At 42.8% G+C, this 23,206-nt stretch overlaps 1 protein-coding gene and 1 long non-coding RNA gene across 5 annotated transcripts in view; one reads left to right on the top strand and one right to left on the bottom strand.

Annotated features, from left to right (window-relative positions):
- The window catches only part of LOC306792348 (voltage-dependent N-type calcium channel subunit alpha-1B-like), a gene marked incomplete at both ends in the record, with an annotated part of 86,130 nt that overhangs the window by 16,618 nt on the left and 46,306 nt on the right, over positions 1-23,206 (top strand). The window contains 3 exons of the mRNA XM_079289419.1: positions 1,595-1,898; positions 10,359-10,454; positions 12,932-13,071. Of these exons, the coding sequence (XP_079145545.1) occupies positions 1,595-1,898; positions 10,359-10,454; positions 12,932-13,071 (540 nt within the window). The remainder of the gene's footprint in view (positions 1-1,594; positions 1,899-10,358; positions 10,455-12,931; positions 13,072-23,206) is intronic.
- LOC306792619 lies at positions 3,406-6,846 on the bottom strand. Of its 4 annotated transcripts, XR_013772831.1 has the most exons (6): positions 6,783-6,846; positions 5,666-5,721; positions 5,370-5,586; positions 5,072-5,226; positions 4,845-4,938; positions 3,406-4,714 (listed from the first exon to the last, which is right to left on the bottom strand). It is a non-coding gene; the product is annotated as an uncharacterized lncRNA (long non-coding RNA). The 4 variants fall into 4 exon arrangements; XR_013772830.1 differs by lacking the exon at positions 5,666-5,721; XR_013772832.1 differs by having other exon boundaries at positions 5,370-5,721; positions 6,783-6,840.

The following is a 23,206-nucleotide window of genomic DNA, read 5'->3' on the forward strand; positions in this document are numbered from 1 at the left end:
TAACTTCTGCATGTTTAGTATAAGCCATAGTTTTGGTCTTGTGTCATTGTCCCAGAGGAGATAAAACAACTCTGAGGAGATGCTGTGTTAATTCTGAGTTTCTCAGACACACAACTTTGTGTATAGAGCTTCTGTTGGAAGGTATGCTGGCTGTAGTCAATCATAACTCCAGGGTGCTGTTTGGTTCAATTCAATGGATTTTTGCACAATGTATGGATGCAGCATTAACCACACGATAGCACTAAACTAATAACTGGCCCAAACACCATGTAGGATAAATATTCCTTTGTCTCCGACTTACTTTTTGCAAACAAAAATAATATATTGTGATTCATGCATATCATTCATATATTGTTTTCTCCTGTTGTTGATATGATAACAAATGCTTTACGGTCATTTGCACATTTTGTCACCTTCATCAAATGTGCAAGTCCAGTTCTAGTGAAGTGTTGCCTTCAATCGTTTCTACTGCGGGCTTTTAATGAGGTAATAATAAAATAATAAAATAGATGGTTTTATTATTCATATTATTATGATTTTTACGCGTACAGCAGTAGGCTCTGTAAGACACCAAACAACGAGGAGGTAAAGCTAATTTCAACAAAACATAAGGGTAAAATATATGGATCGGACAATGTGGCTGCTGGTTTAGATTCACAATGATTCGTTTTCACTTTCATAAGTGTCTGATTCTGTCAACAAGGTATGCGAACATAAAGTGTCATTTCATTTACATCGACTGATCTTTGCATGAATGTTGTCACTTGTTGGATTTTTATTTTTTGCATCTCAAGATCTTTTGAGAGCTGCTATCTTCTGCATCGACAACATGGTGTCCCTCGTTGACGCCAAGAGAAAGATTGATCAACACACATCATGTTTTGACCCGCAGGGTTTTTTGTGAACTCCATTATTTGTACAGTCTCTCTGATAACCAGCCAACAGACGGTGAGCGCGTCCGTGCGCTCCAGTCACCGATAGGCCGGCTCTGGTCACATGCGCTCTTCCTTATTCTACTGAGGACTTGCTCTGTAGCCCTCAGCCCCCATACAGCGAGCGATCAGACTCTCCGGACAACTTGGATTGGCTTGTCTTCTTATTTATCTCAGTTGAGAAAAGAAACCGGAGGAACCCCGGTGTTTTGTGACGCAACCTGCTTGTTTTGAGTGACGCCCTGAACGTTTCAACTGGTGTCTGGATGCTGACACGATGCTGTCAGGATTCTGGACAGAGAAGGGGCGATCTGGTTTAGTTTCACCGTGATTTTCTTCTTTTTTCTTCTTCTCCTCCACTCAGAGCCCGGCTGCTAGGACGCAACAGCCTCCGCCAAGTGAATTATTGTACAGCTCAAGTGCTGTATTGCTTTTAAACTTTACAGTTTCACATTTCTCTGAAGATGAATGAATGAAAAGGATCACGAGAACATGATTTTCGATCAGGCCACCTTATTTTTCATCTTCCAAAACGCAGCGCTATCTGTACACTCTTAACGCTGAGCTGTGGTTTGGATGAAGTGTGTGTGTTGTGATGCGTCTCCCCTCCGTTTCCACTGACACCAGTTTGGATTTACCCTTTTGGATCTGTGCGTTTCCAGAATGGCTCGCTTCGCCGAAGATCTACCCACCCGCTATGGAGGAAACGCAGGCGGCGGAGGGAGAGGCGGACCGGGCGCTGGCAGAGGGGGAGCCCGGGGTGGTGGCGCTCCGGGTGGCCCGAGGGTGTACAAGCAGTCGATGGCCCAGAGAGCCCGGACAATGGCCATCTACAACCCGAACCCCGTCAAACAAAACTGCCTCACGGTCAACCGCTCCCTCTTCATCTTCCGCGAGGACAACCTCATCAGGAAGTATGCAAAGCGAATAACAGAGTGGCCATATCCTTTTCCTGACCAGCAGCCTGTAGCACCGCGCGCGGAGCAGGTGCATCTGTAGCCCCCTAACCTCTCCGTCCTTGCTTGGCAACCGCACACACACACGCACACACAGATGGTTGAAAAGCACACACACCACCCTCGCAGGCCTATTTGTCAAGCTGTTGTGTTTAGGTGCTGATGTGGATTACATTCTGCGCGCACAGTTTGGGTTGCTGTTGAACTAGCAGCTGTTTTCACACCGTGGAGCAGCTACAGCGTCTTTTTTTAAATGTATTAATCACCACGCAACGCCGACTGCACCTGTCGCTCCGCTTCTTATCTGTGTGCAACATGACCCAAAGATGTTTTCTTGATCGGTTGCGGGCGGGTGAAAATACTTCACATCCGCCTGTTGTGTTGCCTTTTTATATTGCCAGCTCAGTTCAGAACCTCGAGGCGCCCGCACCGACCGATAAGTTCTTATGTCACAATGTCCGCTTGTAAACTGTCCACCGGACGAGGACTGCAAACCCGGCGTCAGTTAATGACGATCAAACATCGCTATCGATCGACGCAAGTGGAAGTCATTAAGCAGCTGCGTGCGTAAAATAGCAGCGGTTAGTCAGTGGTGTGGCCGCGCGCTGACTGACCTCTTCTTGTTAAGAGAAGACGCGGGTTGTTCTGGCAAAAAGGAGACCGTTGTTGCAGCAGCACCGCCTCGTTGTCTTAGTTAGGAGCCCTCTCCATGGTGCTGAAGTCGCCCACGCTCAGCTCTTTCAACTCCGCAAAAACAAATGTCCACTTCAGCGAGTCATGGTCACCCTTCAAAGTATTTTCTTTCCTAGAATAAGGGAAATATTCTGCCAGTTGACATTATTCAGCATGTCTGTTACGGTTTCATCTATTTCAAGTCAGGAAAGTGTCAACATTTTGTAGTAAGGTTAAATATACAGTAACAATGGCACAATAATATTTAATACAAGAAACGTTTTGAAACATGTGATTTGGTCTCAAAACAAGTAATATTATCTCCGTTTATGAGCATTTCTTCACATTTTTATGCAGTGATATTAAGACTTGAAAGCAGTTCATGCAGTTAAAATTTTGAAACGGGTGATTTGGATTAAAAACAAGTGAAATAATTTAAAGTTAATAATACCGTGATACGCATATCCACATTTAAATGAGGAATCCCAGATAAAACGACTCGTTGAAATGATAAGCTGGAGAGCCAGAGCTTGTGTGACAAACGCAAGAAGACAACTGCACTCAAAAAAATAATTCATTGGATGAACTCAATTAAATTGTGGGCAGGTTTTCCACCGAGGAAATATAGTTAAACCTAACTTAAACTAAAAATATCCATGCAATATAATTAAATTGAGTTAGTCCGACTCAATTTTATCAAATACAACCTAAATAAAAAAATACCATTCATGAAATGAAATTGATTTGTGTTAGTCCAACTCAATATAGTACAATTCATTGGAAATGAATTAATCAGGTAAAAAACTTTTTTTTATTTGACCCCCAATTAAGACACGAGACAAAACCTAGTTCAAGTGTTTTTTATTGAAAATGCTTAAATACATTAAATATGGTACAAATCTGACCATCCATGATTCTAGAGCCTGCATTTCATTTTTTAAATATAATTTGTTTTTTTTTACAAAAACACTGATCAGAAAAGGATAGCAAAACAATTCCAAAATGATCTATACAGTGCATCTTTCATCGTTTTTAAATATTAAAACAGTAGTCTTGTAACAGCTCCACAACTGGTGACAAATAAATACCAAGCTATCCCAAATCCCTTGGCGCCACAAACAAAGACGCCATGAGGGTGGAGGCTATGCACTGCTCTCCAAACAGGGAATATCATTGCACTGCAGTGTAGTCACTCACATTTCCAAAAAGCACAAAACTTCCTGCAATCGATATGTATAACCACTATTGCAAGTGCTAAATTCCCACTACTTTGGTTTGTCAAGAGCAATACAGCTGTTTTCTTTCCTACCAGTACAGATGGTAGTACAAAAGGACTCCTTTACACTGAAGAATAGCCGATGATGTGTTATCATGTGCAGAAACAGGCAACTTGGACCACTTTTAGGCTACAACAGTAAAATCACAAAACATCCACAAACTAAAACTTATAGATTATAAATAACAAGGATACTCATAGTCAATGGAAGATACAGCGTATTGAACCGTGTTAGGGTCCATTTCAACTCGAGTAGAGAGTCATTCAATCAGACAACGAGGAAAATGGACGTGCAAGTTGACGTTGGAGAGTAATCACACTCGAGTTGGGATGTGGAGGTGAATTGGGCAAAACTTTCTGTGCGTAAACACTTAAACAAGCTTGCAGTGACATGTAAAAATTCCGTAATTTACAGTCTCTGGCTTGCCTCTGTGCAGCTTAGTCAATTTTTTCAAAATGTCAGAACCAGGAAAACATCCATGAGGTCATGGATTGTCGTTGACTGGGCGGAAGATGAAAGTAGAAAACATCCAAAAGATCTGACAAGGTTCTTTGGCTTTGTCACTTGGTGTTCACCTCTTGTGCAAACATCTTGATTTTCAGCTCCTGTATCTTAGAATTCAGCTTGTGCCCATCCAAATTCATTATGACCTTCTGGAGAAGCTCAAAGATGTACTTGAAGTTGCCTGGAAAGCTTAGATTAAGGGCACAAATTAGCCCAAATCATGATGAACGCCATGATGACACCGTCTACGTTGTTCAGGACTTTAATGCAGTTGATCAAGTCCCACGTCCTCTGGCTCCCAATCTCTTTGGATCATGTAAATCCTTATGACAGTGAATGCGATGTCCCTCACTGCATCCTCAGCGGCGGAAGCCTGACAACAACACAAACACAGAAAACTTGTGTTTAAACTTGTGATTAATCCACAAACATATATATATATATATATATATATGTGGGTAACACTTTGACGCTACATGGGAAACATATTGCGATAAACTTACCAGATTGATAAAGAGTCTGGATCTTCATTGAGGTAGATGACAGGCTTCTCAGATGCCCTTCCCTTTTGGTGTTGATGTCATCACACTAAAGGTTCTGGATAAAAGCAGAATAAAAGCAGGCCATTTACTATTCATCAAATGTTTTAAAAAAAGCAGATATGGACAAGAAAATATTACAATAACCACCCCAATACAGTGAAACTAATATTGTATACATATGTACTAACCAAATCATTGATGGTCAGGACATCCTTGACCTTTTCTCCTTCACACCTCCTTTGCGCTTTAAGCCCTGTATCAGGGAGTCTGAGAAGAGGTCCAGCTGTGACATGAACTTTGATTGAAATGGCTTGGTGGTGATCAGCAGGAACTCTGCATTGACCTGAATAACAAACAAAATACAGCTGTTTGTTACTTGTTTATTATAATTACTATCACATTATGTGGGATTATTAGATTCAAATTGCGATTGTGAAGCCATTAATCATCAAAATGGTAAACACATAGAAACACACATTTACTTACTTAACTTTGCTGGAACAGGGAAGGGGCCTCTGCTCCACAGTCTCTGGTTGAATGTGCAGTTCAGCATGTGTGATTTAGAAGCTTACTCCATGTATTAAATGTACATGGGCAATGTATGGACATGTATAGCGATAACTGCCCCTACAATGCCCATGCAACAAGAAATACCTGCTAGCTAGTTCCAAACTGCATTCTTTACACTGCCACATGCAGAGTCCTAAAGAGAATAAAGATAATTAGTACATATCAAACTGAACAAATAACAATGAGAGATCAGCTTGCATCGAGCATATAACCTATTACGTGCTATCATTAGGAGGTTGCCTCAAGAAGCTTGGTAATGCTGATCAAACTGCAAAAGATGAGATAAATATATTAGTGGAGGGAAAGGCTGGAATAATCCAAAGTTCACATAAAACAAAGTCAAGTCAAAAGTGCTTTAGAGCACTCACAGATATAATGTTACCATTTAGAATAGACGAGCAATTCACCTTTTACAGCAACACTAAAGCTACATACAACAGCAATCAAATCATGCAAGCATGTTAAATAAGATTAAGACAGTCATTTTAATAAAATATCAAACAGTTTGCCTTGAAAACTCATTCGCACTCCTGCCTGCGTTCACACAGTGTAAGGTCATAGAAATACAATGAGTAGAACGGACATCGATGTTTGTCTTGGTCGTTTTACTCGTTCAAAAGAAAATAGTGCTCAACACTGCGCATTGACCGTAGTATAACAGAAAAGTTAGCCCGCTACATCGATCAGTTCTTCACAATGACGACGGTACACGTACAAACTGCCGCTGCTCTGATCCAGTTACATCGGTTTGAATGGGAATGTCCGTTCTACGCTCGTTCTATTTCTATGGCTGCTGCGCTAAAACGCCGCTGACTTCCGTGTGTTCATGCATCAGGTGCCCGCGCGAGTGAGAGGAATTCAGCGGTTTTATGAGCTCATGATTTATTCATATTAAACATTTTTCAGTGACGAAAACGTGGCTAAACCCACTACAACTGAACGCCCACTACTAGAGAGAGTGTCCTTCTGCGGCCTGCTCTGCCTGCCGACATTATGGCGCTGGAGAGGGGGAGACCGTAGCCTGCTCGTTTAACTGCTCTCCTACTGTTTTTTAGTGCATACAGTTCATAAGGAAGCCTTCGGCGCTGCGTCCAAGCCGTATTAATGACAGTACCCTGATCTCTGGTCTGCTCTATAATGCAAACCACGTTGGCTACCTAGCTTGCTAGCTAGCCTGTGTTGCCTTCGATCTTATTAAAAACGGAACAGTCGTGTGGCTAAGTTATCACGTCTGTTCCACACATTGTGGTCATTATTACAGAATGGAAGCCTTCATTGACAGCGAGGTACAGTCTAAACTACTACAACAAAATATATAAAGTTACTTACCAAAGAATGGACGGTCGGTTTGAATCTTGCTGCAGTCGGAAAGGGGGGAAAGACACTGAGAGCACGTGATCTGGTACAGGCGCAAGGGGTAGTCCCCCAACCAAACACATTTATTTTGAGTTGATACACACCATCCAACCTAAATAAATCTAATAAATGAAAGTATTCATGCATTTTATGTTAGACCCATGAAATATAAATGTGTTCATTTTTTAACTTGATATATTTAAATTAATCAAACACGATTTAAATGTGTCACCTTTAAGAAGGGCTTGAATCGTTTTTTTGAGTGTGGATGTGCACTGTGGGTGACGGTGAGAACAGCATTAGCTATAATGGAATAGCAAGGGCTTTAATTCATCCGTGCCATGTATGAGCTGATACGAGTTGAACTTCGCTACTACTCCACAGGACCAAACGGAAAAACATATAAACCCGCCGCAAACTGAAAATCAAAGCTGGAACAGTAAAAGCATAGCCACTATACCCATTCCATATCTTACTACCAAGAAAACAGTGTTCTGGTTGCATAATTAGGGTGTCTTATGGGTACTAATTCTACATTTTGGCTATGATGGTCATAAGCTCCTTATTCCCTTGCAATTCATAGGCTCTCAATAGGCCCTGACCCGCGGGCAATGACCCAGTGAGAATGGAATGTAGAATGAGCCAACCATTGAAAATGGTTGGAAATGGTCAACCATCTGGAAAGATCACAAGCGCATGTTTAGGATGCTTTCTCTCTAGAAAGCCTTCAACCAGAGCCTGATGGAAGGTTTATGCCTTAGTGGACAGAATGTCCATATTTGAGATTAATGGTACACTGAACAAAAAAAAAAAAGTAGTAACATTTACTTGAAAAAAGCTAGGTAACAATTTGCACGCAGAAATTGTGAGTCATTTTTACTCAGATATTCTCAAGTTAAGTTTACTTACGAGTAAGAATTGGGTTTTATCAATTTATTAATGTACTTAGCCTTTTATAGTAATCTTTACTCAGGCTACCTTTGGATCTAATTACAAACCCCAGTAATCAATTAGGTGTTTCATGTACATTTAACTAGCTTTTCTTTACTTTTTCTGTTGAGAAATATTAAGTAATATTTACACAATATATCTTTTATCTACTATTTCTCTACACAACTATTCAAATATGACTGTTGCATTTTCTAAACTGCGCTGTTTAATAAAATTGTCTTAACATAAGGCTTCTACAAAACATGAAACATCTTCTTTTAAACTGCAGCAGCTTTACTTGTGAACTGTGAAAGAGGTCACTGCTGACCGACACACAGCAACACAAACATATATAATCTGGTTGGCATTGCCAGACAAAACATTTCTAAATCAGTGCTGCCAATAACACATTTAAGGACACAAACGCTAAGTCATTTAACAAACACTTTTAATTTGAAACGATGGGTATGCTTGACGACACTTAGATACACAGATGAAGCCCATGAGCAGAAGGCAAGCCTTTGCCACACTTTGACAGTCATCAAGAACCTCTTTTCCCTCGATGACATTGTCAGCAGTGAAGCCTTTCTGTGTTGCATTTCCATGGATGACAAGGCTCTTCATGACATGTTGAGCATAGTCCTCTTCAATGACATCTTAGAATTTCAAATTTACGAATATTAATTTTTACGTCTTCGAGTCTGATGCGTTCTCAAAAAAGGACAATAGTGGGGGAAACTACCAAAAATATTGAATGTGTTCAAATGCGTCATTATGTATCTATTCTCAGTGTATATGAGCCCAACATAATTTTATATGATATTAATATAAGATATCTAAACTTTACCAGGCTGGGTGAATCCAGCATGGGTCGTGGTTCCTGCAACTCCGCCCTTTGTCACAAGTATCTCCAGAAAGTTGGTAGTGCAATTGTCGAATTTCGACAAAAAGGTTCGCTCCAGATGAACTGTGGTTATTCTTCTGAACTCCTCATTGATCTGAAACAAGAGACAATAAAAAAAACATGATCAAGATGAGGTACCTTGCTAAAACAATTAATGCAGTAGTCCTGCCAGTATAATGTACTATTGAGCAGCAACACAAACTACGGCCTTCAAAATGAATCAGGGTGTTTTTCTAAGAATTCAAATGTATATGTCAAGTTAAACTATAACACCACCAAGTTGATTTTACCTTGCGTCAACTTGCTGAGCGTCAACGTCGTTTAATATCCTGTGAAATATATAGAGAATTATGTTAAAACATAAACACACAACATTAAATCTGAATTTGACTGAAGTCTTCATATCGATAGCATGTTTTATCCCCACACAAAAAAACAGCACATAAACAAGTCACCATAACGTTAATACTGAGACACAGCAGGCCTGGTCATGTTGATGTGGCACTAACTCAACACAGTACTGGAACCTTGTTTCATGCACACAGCCTTCATCATCAAGGACACCGCATTGGATAGAGACATAAGAGACAAGTTTAAAACTGATGACAGAAATATAAGTTACTGTAAAAATATGTCAGAATATGATCGTGACAAAATATTGTTACGTTTAGCACACGACCAAAGTGTGCTCGTTACTGCTCAGCTATGACTCCCTGTCTTGTCACATTTCCCTCATTCGACCTCGGCTGCAGTTGAGGATGAGAGACAGCGCGCTGTGTGCGTGACTCAGCACAGCACCTGTGTGGCAGAAGTGGGCTTCACTTAACGGAAGTAGTTCAGTCCCCCTCCCCCCACGTCGACGGAGCGCAGCCGGTCGAGCACCGTGTCCCCAGGCCAACAACTTTTCAAGAGAGAACCCTGTAAAGTCGCGACCAAAAACAGCCACAAAATGTAGCGCCGTGAGCATGTCTGTAATGCTGGCCCAAGTTAGCTAGCATGATAGCCTAACTAGCTAGCACGCTAAACTGACCAGTTCGCTGGTCTTCAGTGTTCACAACTCAAACACAGACTTGACCGAAGGCTCAACAGCAACGTAGAGTATTAATTAAACATATAACCTACCCCAATGGCTCCCGGCCATGAAGTTCCTCTCCTCAGGTGAAACTCAGCCGTCCTTCTTCAGGCTCTGCTGTTCCGTCGTCTCATTGAAGAAAGGAGCGCGTTTGTTGTGTCAGGTAGTGCATTCAATACAGTAGTTTAGTAGATATTACTTGGTGTGAATGATTACAATTTACTTATAAAAATGAGGATACATAATTACAAACAAATACCAAGTAACACATGAAGTAAAAGGTGATATTTTAAAGTAAAAGCACTGAAATGATAATTTCTTGTAAAATTTACATTGGCCCTGTAATAATTACAGGGCCAAAAACACTTTTTTTCAGTGTAGTTTTCATACAGCAACATTCAGGATCATTTGCTATTCTGTACAATTTAATGTTGTCTGCCAATAGGCACCGGTGTTTTATTAGACTGAGACGGGTCAACAACGTTGATTGGTTACTCATAATACTAAACACATGGATTATGTTTGAAAAGTAGGTCTTTAAACCTTCCAGAAGGAAATGTATCCTTTATGATTCAGCTGTGAAATGAAATTAATGCCACTTTGTCTCTGCCCACTGCTCCTTAACTCTCTCACTCCATTTGAGTACATGATCCTCGCTACAATTATCGCCAACTGCATCGTCTTGGCCCTGGAGCAGCATCTGCCTGCCAGCGATAAGACACCCCTGTCCGAACGCCTGGTAAGTGCTTCACCATGCCTGAGGTCACTTCCTGTGGACAAACGGCTTGTCAACAGCCAGTCAGACAGATATGGAGAGTAAATAAAATCAGCTAATCGGTTAACAGTGTTTGTCTCTTGTGAGTCAGCAGAACCTCTCAGTGAGGTAGCCTATCCCCCCCCCCCCATACCTAGCTAACCAGTTTTGGAGAGAAACCAAAGAGACTGTTGCACAGGGAGGTCAAGACGCAGCTCCCGCCCTGTGTATCAGGGGACAAAAAGGCAAACTGAATAGCATGCAGCTTCATGGTTCAGCACTTTGCTGTGCTTGTACATGAGGGTGTTGTAGCTCAGGGGAGTTTGTCTTTAAATAGAGAGCCAGGGAGTGTTACAAAGAGCAACAGCTTGATCTGGAAAAAAAAAGTCGCTGAATTCCTCCCATATTCAACCACCTGCTCCCGTTTTGAATTATCGCTGCGGGTGCGATGGAAATTCATCAGTGAAGATGTTACAACTAGCGAAACAAAAATGGTAGCATTCAGCACCTGATAAAGTGATTAGAGCGGCTACACGGAGGAGAAAAACAAGCATCCGCTCCCTGCCTCCTCCACCTCGAGGATGTAATACAACAAGAAGCCTTTTAATTAGAACAAGAGATCAGCTATTATTTATGAAGCGCTGTCAACAGAGTAGGAGGCGTGCAGTAAGTGGAGGCGATGGTGGAAGCGACTCAGAGTATTTCCGATCCATTGCTGGATTTTAGCGCCGTGGTCCTTGAGGATTTCCCCAGCCGTCTTCTGCAAGCGTATTCATAATTCAGGAGTATTTTAGATGTATGTATAATAGATGTGAACACGCTCCAAGGACAGACATTTATCCAGGCAGCCCTCCGGCATTTAATTGTTTTGTCTGTGAATATTGTGTTTGTATAGCATGTCTAAATGAATATACTTCATGACACATTCAATGCCCGTCTTTGTTGAAATGTTGCAGGCTCCTATTGGTCTCCATATTGGACACGAACAGTTTATCAACAAACTGTCTTTATTTGACCACCACAGCCTTCACGATGCAGCAACTCACCTCCATACATAGTCTCTAGATGTTCACTGTCGTCAGCCAGTGCTAAAAGGTCACCTTTCTTACAGGGCCCAGGCCTGTCACACTGCTTCTGCATGATTGTTTGCGTTGGAGGCTGGGTGATGCTGGGGGGTTGGGGACAATGTCTGTCAGGTTGTGGTATGCTCGGCGCGAGGTCGAGGGAGGGAGGGGGGGCGATGGTTAGTGGAGGCGTGAGCTATCTTCTGCTCATGCCCTGTGCATCGCCCCAGGCTCCAGCAGATATTAATGGAGGCAAAGGATAAAGTGTCACGTCGCACGCGCCTGATCCGCCTCCCTTACTTACAGCAAGGCCCAGGGTTCACCGAGCCACAGGGCGCAAATGATCACACTGTGGCTGTGTTGTTTGACACTCTTAGGGAATAACGTAGAGGGTCCAAATCAATCATGTCCAGTCATGTGTGTTGTGCATATGCCCTCAGTGCTAAACTTTCAAACAGGAATGTGTTTTTCCTATTGGGATAATGTTATGCTTCTGATTTGCCCTAATTTCACACTTAAGCAGCACAAGTCCTACTCTGGTCACGCCATGTACTGCTCATTTCCATTATTCCCTGGCCCTGGTACCCCTTTGATCTGTACATATGCCCGTCTGGTTGGGCCCAACTGCCTAATTTTTACCCCTGTGATTTATACCAAGAGGCCCACAAGTACCCTTGTGGTTGATCCAAGTGTCTGCCAATTCCATGCTTCATTTTAGCACAGTAACATGCCAAAGCGGCACTTGAATGGCCCAAGTACCTCTTTAGTTACTACCCCTGTAGTTGGTCCTAATATCCGGCTGGTCCATCCAAATGCCCGTGTGTTTGGCCCAGGTGGCCGTAGTGGTCCCTAAATGCTTCCAAACTTTATTCCTGCCCAAATGTCACACTAGAGGGGAAATTGAACAGCCCAACTTTCCTCTTGGTTTACCCAAATTCCAACCTAGGTGGCCCAAATTCTCCTCTAGTGCCCAAATGCCCCCACATGCCCTTCAGCTCGCTCCACGTCCCTTCCACTTCTAGGCCTAATTTTGCCCAAATTCCCCTATAGTCCAAGTACCCCGCTACTTTTCTTGGACTCATGCACCCCACTACTTAAATAGTTTATTTAATATGCTTGAATGCATTAAATGAGCAGGCCATTGATTTACCATTTCCCTTAAGATCATACTGTGTGTGTGAATATTTGTTTTCACTGTATTTACTCTCTTTTCATCCGAAGAAGAGGGCTCCACTTCCTGCACTTCCGTTCATGCTGCTGCAAGAAGTGAAAGGAGCCATCTTTCTTCCATTCCTTTACTTACCCCCCTCTCTTTTACTCGATGCTTCATTAACCACTCTTTTACCGCCAACAAAAAGGTCTTCCTCTGTCACTCTCAACCTCTCTCTCTCCCTGTAGGACGACACAGAGCCCTACTTCATTGGAATATTCTGTTTCGAGGCCGCCATTAAGATCATCGCCCTGGGCTTTGCTTTTCACAAAGGCTCCTACCTCCGCAACGGCTGGAATGTAATGGACTTCGTGGTCGTCCTCACGGGGTGAGTCCCGCGCCCGCTCAGCTTGAAATGAAAGTCACAAGTGTGAGAGTGGCTTCTTTTGTGTGTATCTGTGAGCGCCTTGAGAGAGAGGGAAGTGGAATCCCCTCCATGCAGTTTGAGCGTCTGCCTACGAGCATCCTTTAAGTTATTCAACAAGTAAAATATGTGAAAAAAGTGTCACAAGGGGCATTTGTTGCTTTGGCTTTTCTATTTCTCTCCTTTATTTTAACACCGTCACTGGACTACACTACATGGACACATACTTTAGGGTTTATAACAATAACCCAGTGCACATTATTTGTGGTTGAACTTGACACCTGTGGTTTTAGAATGTTCAACAATCACATTTAGCTCTTATGTTTAGGTGTCCACATGCTTCTGGCCATACAGTGTAACACAGTTTGGTTGATGATAATTTACGATTCATTTTTGTGATTAAGAAATTCAGAACCTTTAATCTCAGCCACCATACTACACTGCAACTCCAATGCCTTACCACCTGAGCGTCTGCATGGCAGACGGGAAGTACAATAAATACAAAGCTTAGTATTTGATGTATGTGTTTGAGGAATAAGTCATGTCGACACTGCTACGTGTTGGCTCAGTGGACCACAGAGGTCTGTGGCGGATGCTTTTATAGTTCTTCTTAGTGGGACTCGGACAGGAGTGGCTGTCAGACGCTGGGGGTTTGGAGACGTGTGTTTCCTACGATCAGAAAGGAGTCGTGAGAAGTCAATGAAGGAGCAACGGGCAGGACAATGGTTGTGGGAGATTACTGCTGGGATTTTAATTTAGGCTGGAAGGAAGTATGATGCTCCTCTGCATTTAACCGTTGATGGCAATCAGAAAGTTGTCCGCATAAGGTTGGAAGAGGAAGGCGTTTATTTCAAGGGAGCTCTTCATTAACTTTCATATGTTTGTGCAAGCTTCCAGTCCTCCCACCTCCTGCATTCTTCTAACTGCTGATTGAATGTGCCTGGCATCAGCAGAAGAGTTCATTTGATTTTTTCCCGTTTTCTTATTTCCTCAAAGAGACGGGAGTCATGTTGTCTTGTGGAGCTGCTTAAAGCTGGCAACCATTATCATTAACAAAACCATCTGTGTGGTTGAGTAAAACACAAGCTGGCACAGTTACAGTATTGTGGTTGGAAATGTTGATCTGCTTGTCGGGTTTCGTCTGTCGTGGACGATAATTTGGATCCCTTTTAGTGCCTAGAATTTACCCTCAACTTGTCTCTGTCCCAATGGGACAAATACTCGTTTTCTGTATTATCCCCCCCACTGGGCGTAATTAGTTTTTAATCATACGAGCACCTGAGTAGCAAGACATCTGATGGTGCATCCTGATAGGACGCTTCCCTACTACAGGGACACATCAATTGCTTATTAGATTCACAGCTTGTTGTGTGTATCGGTCCCATGTTAGTGTAGGCAGAGGAAGCAGTCCTTTTTAAGTGTCTCCCTGGCTCCCTAGTCTGTTTAATGAATGAAGGATTAAAGTACATGGAGCCCCCACCTTTATCAGGTACCGCAACGATACTTTGAAAGCTCCATCAGTACTGGTCAAGTCCCACTGCTAGAGGAGGCTTTTGATCTTTAACCAGATGAAAGTACAAAAATGTAAACGGAGTCCATCAATCCACTCGTAAAATGTCCCCGTGTCAGCATGACGTGTCACGCCATGTTGAAAATGTGCCCGTTTCATCCAAGTTCACTAAATGCTCCTCTTGCTTTGTTACGGTTACGAGGAGCATAATATTGTTCGGGCATAGTGCTGCATTAGGTCCGGATTGGAGTTGAGTTAGAAATAATGTCTATTTCAGAAACTCGATCAACAAATATGTCAAAGTGGGTCGTGAATGAGGAGCAGAACAAAGAGCGGATTCCTTTTGTCAGTAAACATTGCAGTTTGAAATTGCACGTCATGCATTTAAAGCCAGCACTCAGTAGGCTGGTGTTCACAATTAAAACATGTCTTCTTCTGTATTCAAGCCGTGGCCAGCACATCAACAGTTTAGAGATGCCTATTTCTTTTCCTTCCACACGTAAGTGGGTTTGGAGCTGTGATTGAATTTATGTTCCCCTGCAATACCTACTCGTGTGCGTAAGATGAAAGAAGGCCTTCATTAAATGCAAGGCCGACGGCACCCAGAGGCTTGGAGCGCAGCACTTGAATTCCACTATATTCGTGTAGAAGGACGCATCGTGTGACATTCACCTCCTGCATCTGACAGCAGAGGTGCTGAGCATGTTAGAAGAAGAAGCGTATCCACGTGTGTTCTGATTCATTCCAAGTTATTTAAATATGCCATCGTCAGAGAATAAGATATTATTCTATATATTATCTATAAGTAGATAATGATTTTCAAATTGCATGTCCTTATTTCATTGTTTACAGGGTGTCATCTATCCAGAAACAGCTTTCTGACTCAGAGTCTTTCTCCAAAGCTGGAGGAATATCTCATATTCAGTTTTGGCTATACCCGCTGCTGACACAGCTGGATACAAATTAACCGTTATGTTGCCGATGTAACTGTCTCTGTTTTGGTTGCCGAGCAACCACAGTAGATAATGTGCCTCTGCATGTTCGGGGGTTTCTTGTATGTTTGCTTTGTGCTCGACACGCTCCTGTGGGGGGGGGGGGGGGGGGGGGGGGAGGAAGGTGTCCGGGCCGAGCCCACGTCAATTAGGAATCAATCGCATCAGCCCTGGATGTGGGCTGGCCCACTCGGTTGCAGTATGAGCAAAATGTGATCCTCTGAGAAATTGTCCTGATGGCAAATGATAAAAGACGGAGAGGACATTTTAAGTCCTCTGATGTTCAGCCTCCCTGAGTGGAGATAAGAGGATTAAACTGACTTAACTGCACACCTGGGTGTTTATAAAGCGCCTCTCCTTTGTCCTGCCTCGTCCACAGAGGGAACGAGCAGCCTGCAGGCGAGGACTACTGATGATTATTATACTTAAGTGTGGTACAGAAGATGAAATGCTAACTTTTGAGTAGTCAAAGAATAAGAAATCAGTGCGAGAGAAACCCACAGATGAGCACACTACTACAGTTGGATGTTATATATATTGGCTGGCATAATGCATGAATGATTGATACAAAATAATATTTTTAAGTGATGGGTAATCAATCAGAAGTGACTGGTGAGGGTTTTTATCGAGCTTGGTCATAAATCTAATTTGGGATGCACTCTGAGAAGATGTGATTGTGTCTCTGCCTCCAGAGGGAAAATGAATGCTCCTGCTTTGCTTGAAATTAAAACATATTCGGTTCTGCTCTAATAATCCTCTTCTATGACATAAGTCGATAGCGTATCTTACTCTTTTTCCAATTTGCTAAGAATCGTCATTAGCTCTCTGCCTGCTGTACAATCCCAGTGCCAAGTCCTTGGTATAATTACGGCGATCCAGCCATCCAGTCCTAACAAAAGGATCTAATTGATAGTGTAGCTGGAGGCAGTGGCAGACCTTTAATCTGTCCTGATCAGGCATTAGAGCCCCTAATAAGAGGATAAATCTGCCAAAGGCCTAATCAATAGAACACTGAGCTGGTCAGCCCAGGAACACTGTGGCCTGATGAGGAGGCAGACACATCCAATCACACGCTGAGCATGTCAGCGTCTGTGACATGAAGAGACTGGCTGAGAAGCCTGCTCTACTTTGAAAACCCTTTTCTCTTCCAGAGCGTTCATAACGTTGCTCACAGAAACTGGAGAATCATGACTCAGTGACTGGAAATAAGATTTGAAAAATATCCAAGAAGAAAGTGATTAAATGGCATTTGTTCTCATTTCAGAGGTCGAACTCAGAGGGAGTCGATTTAGTAAGGCTTTACCTTCTGGTTTTACCTTCTGTTACCCGATGAAGATCTGAGGTAGAACCATTTATGCACTGAAATATATGCTGTCACACACGAGAACATGAGATTGTGAGTCATTCACGTGGGATCTCTAGAAGAAGCCAACAGCAGCTGTTTTCTTTTGGTGACATTGCACTCATTACAAAATGAATGTGTTTGGAATAAATGTGTTACTTGTAACGTAATATGTATACAGAAGCTCGTGAGAGAAATCAATTCTGGTGATCCGTTTTCTAAGTCTGATCTGAATTCCTTTCTTTCAGGTGTTTATGATTTAGGAACAGGTGGAATAAATAGTTTTATGATTGAAGTGATTAGCACCGGAATCCTTTTTAAAAAAAACTAATTTGACTACAGCAGGATCTGACCGGCAGCTACACTTAGTCCTGGTTCTGGTTCTCCCGTGGCTCCCTTCCCTCCAGGAAAATGGCCTGGGCCTCCAGCAGCATGGGGTCGGAGATGGCTCCCAGCGGGGCCCGGCCGAGCAGCGAGGCGAAGCTCTGCTCAAAAGCTTCAGTTCGGCCGGATCTGGGCCCGTCTGTGGCGGGCTGGTCGCTGCTGGAGGCCCCGCTGAAGAAGTTTAACCTGCATGATTTCATCTGATTCAGCTCAAAATCCGACCTTGTGGCACCGATGACGGGCATTAAGAATAACCACATTGAAATCGCCAATCCTCTCACTGATGGTCTCGTTTACTTATGAAGGTCATAGTCATCAGTATTACATTAAGACTGCTTCATAACCTGTGAAATGTTCTTCACAGTAAATTAGAGTCATAAACACAGGGGAGAAAACTATTGAGATCAGACTTAGAAATTGGATCGTTTTAAACTAGTCTCTGAAGACTTCCATGTATGAACACTTTATATACATATAGCCTGTGTGTTTTGTTGTTGTGTGCCAGTGACAGGCGGGTGGCGTCACTGAGAACAATAATCTCACTGTCAGCTGCAGGGAAACAAAAGCCAGGGCAGTTCCTTTTATTTATTCATCTGTGTGTTTGATTTACGGGTCTAGGCCGTAAGTGGTCCGGGCGAGAGTCGGCGCTTGTGTCGACTTCAAAGTTGCGATTTCCTTTCATGTGCCTCTCGGGCAGCGGGGCTACCACAATCGGAGGCCTCAAAGTTTAGTCGTTCAGACTACAGAGGTCGGGTCGCTTTAGCTTACGCCCGCGCCCGGCCACATGAATAAATGTTCCCTTTGAACGTCTGCCAAACATAGCTGCCTCATCATGGAGGTCTGACGCTCCCAGCCTTGCTGAGGTTGCAGGGTTTGTGTCTTTGTCAATGTACGTGCTGCACATTGCTGCACCTTTTATCATATTTGATTTGAGTATTGAATCCACTTATCATTGCTGATCTTCCTTTGCGCCTCATATTGAGTCCGCTTCTTTCTACTTGTAGCCACGGTAGCAGCATAAAGGCTCTGTGGATGGCAGTGATGGTCTGTTGGTTGGTCCGTCCACCACTCTGGTCCAGACTGAAACGTCTCAGCAACTACACGATGGATTGCCATGAAATGTAGTCCATGCATTCACTGTCTTCATGAATTTTTGTGACATTTCCTCTGCTGCCACCATGAGGTTGATATTTGTGATTGGATGGATCGTCATGAAATTCTAATTTCAATGTGTCCTGTACTTTGATTTATGACCAAATCTTTAAACCAATGACGTGCCCCTCAGCGTTACTTTGTTTCATGTGCTAATTAGCTCATGTTAGCATGCTAAGATGCTGAACTAAAATGGTGCTTGACGTCAACGTGACGTACAGCCTCACAGAGCCACTAGCATGGCTGAAGAACGTCACATGGCTGTGATGTTTTTTTATGGCTGGAGGCATAATTTTCTCAGCTTGTCCGTTCGTCCGGACGGTCTCGTGAACACCATCTCTCAGCAACGCCTGGAGGACATTTCTTGAAAATGTGTTTAAACGTTGACTTGGATTCAAAGATGAATTGATTGGAATTTGGTGGTCAAAAGTCATTGTGACCTCACCAAACACGTTTTGGGCCATAACTCAAGAATTCATATGCCAATTTCACACAAATGATTGATGGAATAAAATGATTTGGTTTGTTATAAATGTAAACTGCAACATGAATGGCAGAGGCATACAATTCTAGTTACTGTTTATTTACTTTTTACAGTGGCTAAATGTTCAAAGATCTGTTGATTTTTTTTGTGAATGCTACAAACATTGAAGTGTACCAACGTTAAGTCAGTGTAGTGAACACCTGGATCTCTGAGTTAGCACACATCTGTTGCATGACACTAGTAAAGTACATCACAAAGGAGAATTGTCCTGCTATCTATTGGTGATAATAACTTTATCATTAAGTTAATTGTTGAGATCTGGGTATGCAGTAATGCAGACATTTATATACCTTTTTAAAAAATATATATAATTTATGGCTGGGATCCTGACCAGTTGAGGTCAAATTTTGAGCTTTTGCCCTGCATTTTCACTCGGCTGCATCCTGAGTGCTGGGTGTGTTGTAGCGATGAAGAATGGACGGAAGATGCTTATTCACTTACTTGCCAATATTTGTCAGACATTCAGCCCATCGCTTATTAACTTACTCCTCCCTTCCTTTTCTTGAAGTTAGTTTGAATCCAGATGCTTGTGTTCTCTTTCAGTTTGATCATGGCGCTTTCCTCTCACTGATGGTATTGATCCTCTTCTCAACATCTGCGGTGACGGACGGATGTGGTCAGTGCCCTGACAGCCGTGAGAGTGTGTTGGTTATTGTGTACACGCGTGTGTGTGTGTGTGTGTGTGTGGTGGTCGTGTTCTTGGTACAGGCTGTTCTGCTTCACGTCTCTGAGCCTAGTTAGCAACCCCTTCAGTGAGCGAACACGGCATGCTCTGTGCTGCTGATGCCGACGCCTTGTCGTCCACATCGTAAGCAGACTGATGCCGTCTCTGCTCTGCCTGTCGGCGGCCACGTAGAACCGGTCTGAACCAGCTTCTTCTCTACCCGCTCACACTCACACTGGGGATGTGGTCAGGAAAGCAAAATCGAAGTAGAGCTGCATCAAAATGATTGTTTTCATTATTCTATGAACCGTTATTTATTGGAGTATTTTTTTTCAAGTGTTAGGAAGTCATGCAAAATGTCTACCACAATACTAGACTTCTTTAAATTGCTCGTTTTGAGCAAACCCCTAGATATTCAAGTTATGAAGACAGAAAAGCAGCAAATCAGAGAGCCGTAGAACATATTTTTTTCTTGATTAATGACACATTAATGAATCAAAATGACCCACAGAGCTTCCATTGGCTTGGTTGTTTTTCCTACTGGGGAAACAGCCGGCAGCGAGCACACCACCAGAACTATGTTGCTTGTTAGTTGCCACATTGTGGTTGTCTCATTCATCGTCTACTCTGCTCCAGCAGTCAAGCTTGGGAATTAAGCCCCAAAAGATTCTTCTTCATTTTTACATCATAGTTTTATGGCTTTATTACTTAGCCTACAGCTCAGAGATGTCAGGAAACGAGCGGAGAGAAAGGTGCTGTGTGACAAATGAAGCCGGCCTGACGTGAGCGTTGCAGTTCATCGCCTTAACCGCTGTTGCCTTTGTTTTGATGTGGATGTCTCATTAGCATGAGCGTGTTTGGACATGACACCTGACTTGACAAACTGAGTGTTCGCAGCTCACGCCAACCAGCAGACAAGCTTATTTCCTGACTTCATGAATATTTATGAGAACAGTCAGCGAATGTGACTCAGTATAACACCGCGGATTCAACAAATCCAGCTTGCATCTGGCCCTTTGCCATCGTGCCTATTCATGCCCGTTGTCTAAAATGGCTGCGAGCTAGATGGCTTCACATGCAGTGGCTCAACCAGTGATCATGGTGACATCGTGTATTTGGCAGGTTCTTGGCGAGACTGCCACACTTTGCATTATCTGCGCCAGTTGTGACACACAGCCCCTGGTAAGAAGGCCTGGCTCATAGTATAGAAGCTTTCGAAGAGTAGTATGATTTAATTTGGCTGAGCGTAGGGCTGGGCGATAAATCGATTTAATCGATTAATTCGAATGTGTGCTTTAAGGCGATGTGTTTTATTGAAAATCGAGAAAATCGCCCCCACCCCTCCCCCCGTTGGGTTCCCGTAGTTGAGTGCGCGCGCATTGTTTACAAACGAAAACAATGGCGGCCAGCAGTGAAGCTCTCGTTCTTAAGAGAGGGAAGAATGTGTCTTCCGTGGTCTGGAAATGGTTCGGGTTCGTGTCATCTGACACAGAACAAACAGCCTCAAACAGAGGCATGCCGCCGAGTGGGAGAAGTGTTGCGAGGAGGGAGCAGGACCGCGGGAGCACAAGCAACGCTGTCTTCCTGGCAAAAAATATTTAGAAAAAACATGCACTACTGTTTAATACTGTTGGTTATGTTGTGAATGCACTTGATTTTGTTTACATGCACTTATTTACTGTGCACAATATGTTATGTTGATGTTAGATCAGATGTTGGACTTTTGAAAATGTGAATGGTAAAGGGTCACATACATTTTATTTCATGCTGTGTTTGTATCAGTGTATTCAGTTAGAAAAGCTTACTGTCAAAAGTTACATTTGCACAGTTGTTTACAATGGAAGGCTACTATTTAATGCCATTTAATGTTATCTTTAATTTAATTTTATATTTAAATGATTCAGGCAAACAAAAGAGTGACCAAATACTTTTTGTATACTACAGGCACCTTTCTACAATGTTCAGGTTTTGTTTGCACTTTATTTTTATCAACCTACGAGGGAAAATCATCACAAAATAAAATAAAAAATTGTTTTCAACAGCTTCTGTCATCTGCAAAAATTTGTGGGGGAAAAAATCGATTTAAATCGTGAATCGGATTTTTTGTAAAAAAATCGGAGATTTTATTTTTAGGCCATATCGCCCAGCCCTAGCTGAGCGGAAGGTTGGCAAAGACACAGCGACTATAGCGCACGTTAATCACCGGTTTTTTTTTTTGGACTAATTGATGTGCACACACACATCTGTCAGTGAAGTACACACAAGCACTCATATTTGTCTAGACCTCAAAACCCACAACAAAATGAACCTGAGTAGTCGCTCACTCGCTCTTTCTCTTACACACACACACACACACACGTGCAGACACACACCGCACACACACACACACACACCGCACACACCACACACCGCACACACACACACAATTTGTGTCTCTGTTTGCTTGGCTCCTGTCGAGCGTGGCTGAAAGGGATGCTTGTCATTTCCTGTAGGCAGAGGAAGTGCACTACACCACAGCTGATGTGGCAGACTGGCAGGTTTCCCTCTTCACACATGATTCAGTCCAGAGCTAATTACAAACAACGTGTTATTTCCTGGCAAACATCAGTGGAACATCAGGTAATCCAACTGCATTTTGTAGGAAAGAGAAAAAAGAGAGTGAGTCATAGGTTTTTTTTTATTCTACAGTGACGCACATGTTGCCAAATGAAAATAAAATAAATATATGGCTATTAGAACGAATGCAAGTTTAAAACACTTCCGCATTGGCTTCACTTTCCAGACTTTTTAGATGTGAGTGAGGAGCCGAACCACGCTGAGCTTTAAACGTCCTTAAGGGGTTATTGCCCCTCCAGCGCGGAGAGGGTCAGCTTTCAACCTGGACACTGGGTTGCTGTGTCTCTCACAGCTCCCGGTAAATAAACAAAGACCTTTTAAATCCTCCAGCCTGCGGTCTGCAGCACTGAAGAGAATGTCAGCGTTTATCATGTTGAACGTGTCGGCTCTCAAAGAAACAAGAATGACAAGTCAGCCCGCAGGATGTTTACGTGACCGGCACCTGTGACGCAGACCTACGCACGAGCTACTTTCAGACCTCGCATATTTTCTCAAGTGCAGCAACCAACAGAACTAATTTAGCTTTAAATGTCGGCTTTGTTAAGTGAGTATTTACTGCTTTTTTTCCATTGTGACTACTGATCCTGCTTGATGTGGTTTTCCCCTCTGTGATTATGTCTGCCTCTCGTTTTCCAGTCTTGTACTGCAACCAATTAGACATTGACAGATACCCTGTACTTCTTATTTCATCCAGTATGTTGTAATACGATGTGCACTCTGCTTTTACTTACTTGTAAGCCACATCAAAGACTCATTCTGGTACACTAGAAGCACGATGTCTTCCCTAACTCCATCAGAGCTCTTATGAGAATGCAACATATGATGATTTATAATGTGATAAGAATTGGAATACATCCTTTTTAATATTTCTGCTTGCATGAGGCCATTGTGTTGC

The sequence above is a fragment of the Melanostigma gelatinosum genome (assembly GCF_949748355.1).
Source record: "Melanostigma gelatinosum genome assembly, chromosome: 18".
NCBI lineage: Eukaryota > Metazoa > Chordata > Actinopteri > Perciformes > Zoarcidae > Melanostigma > Melanostigma gelatinosum.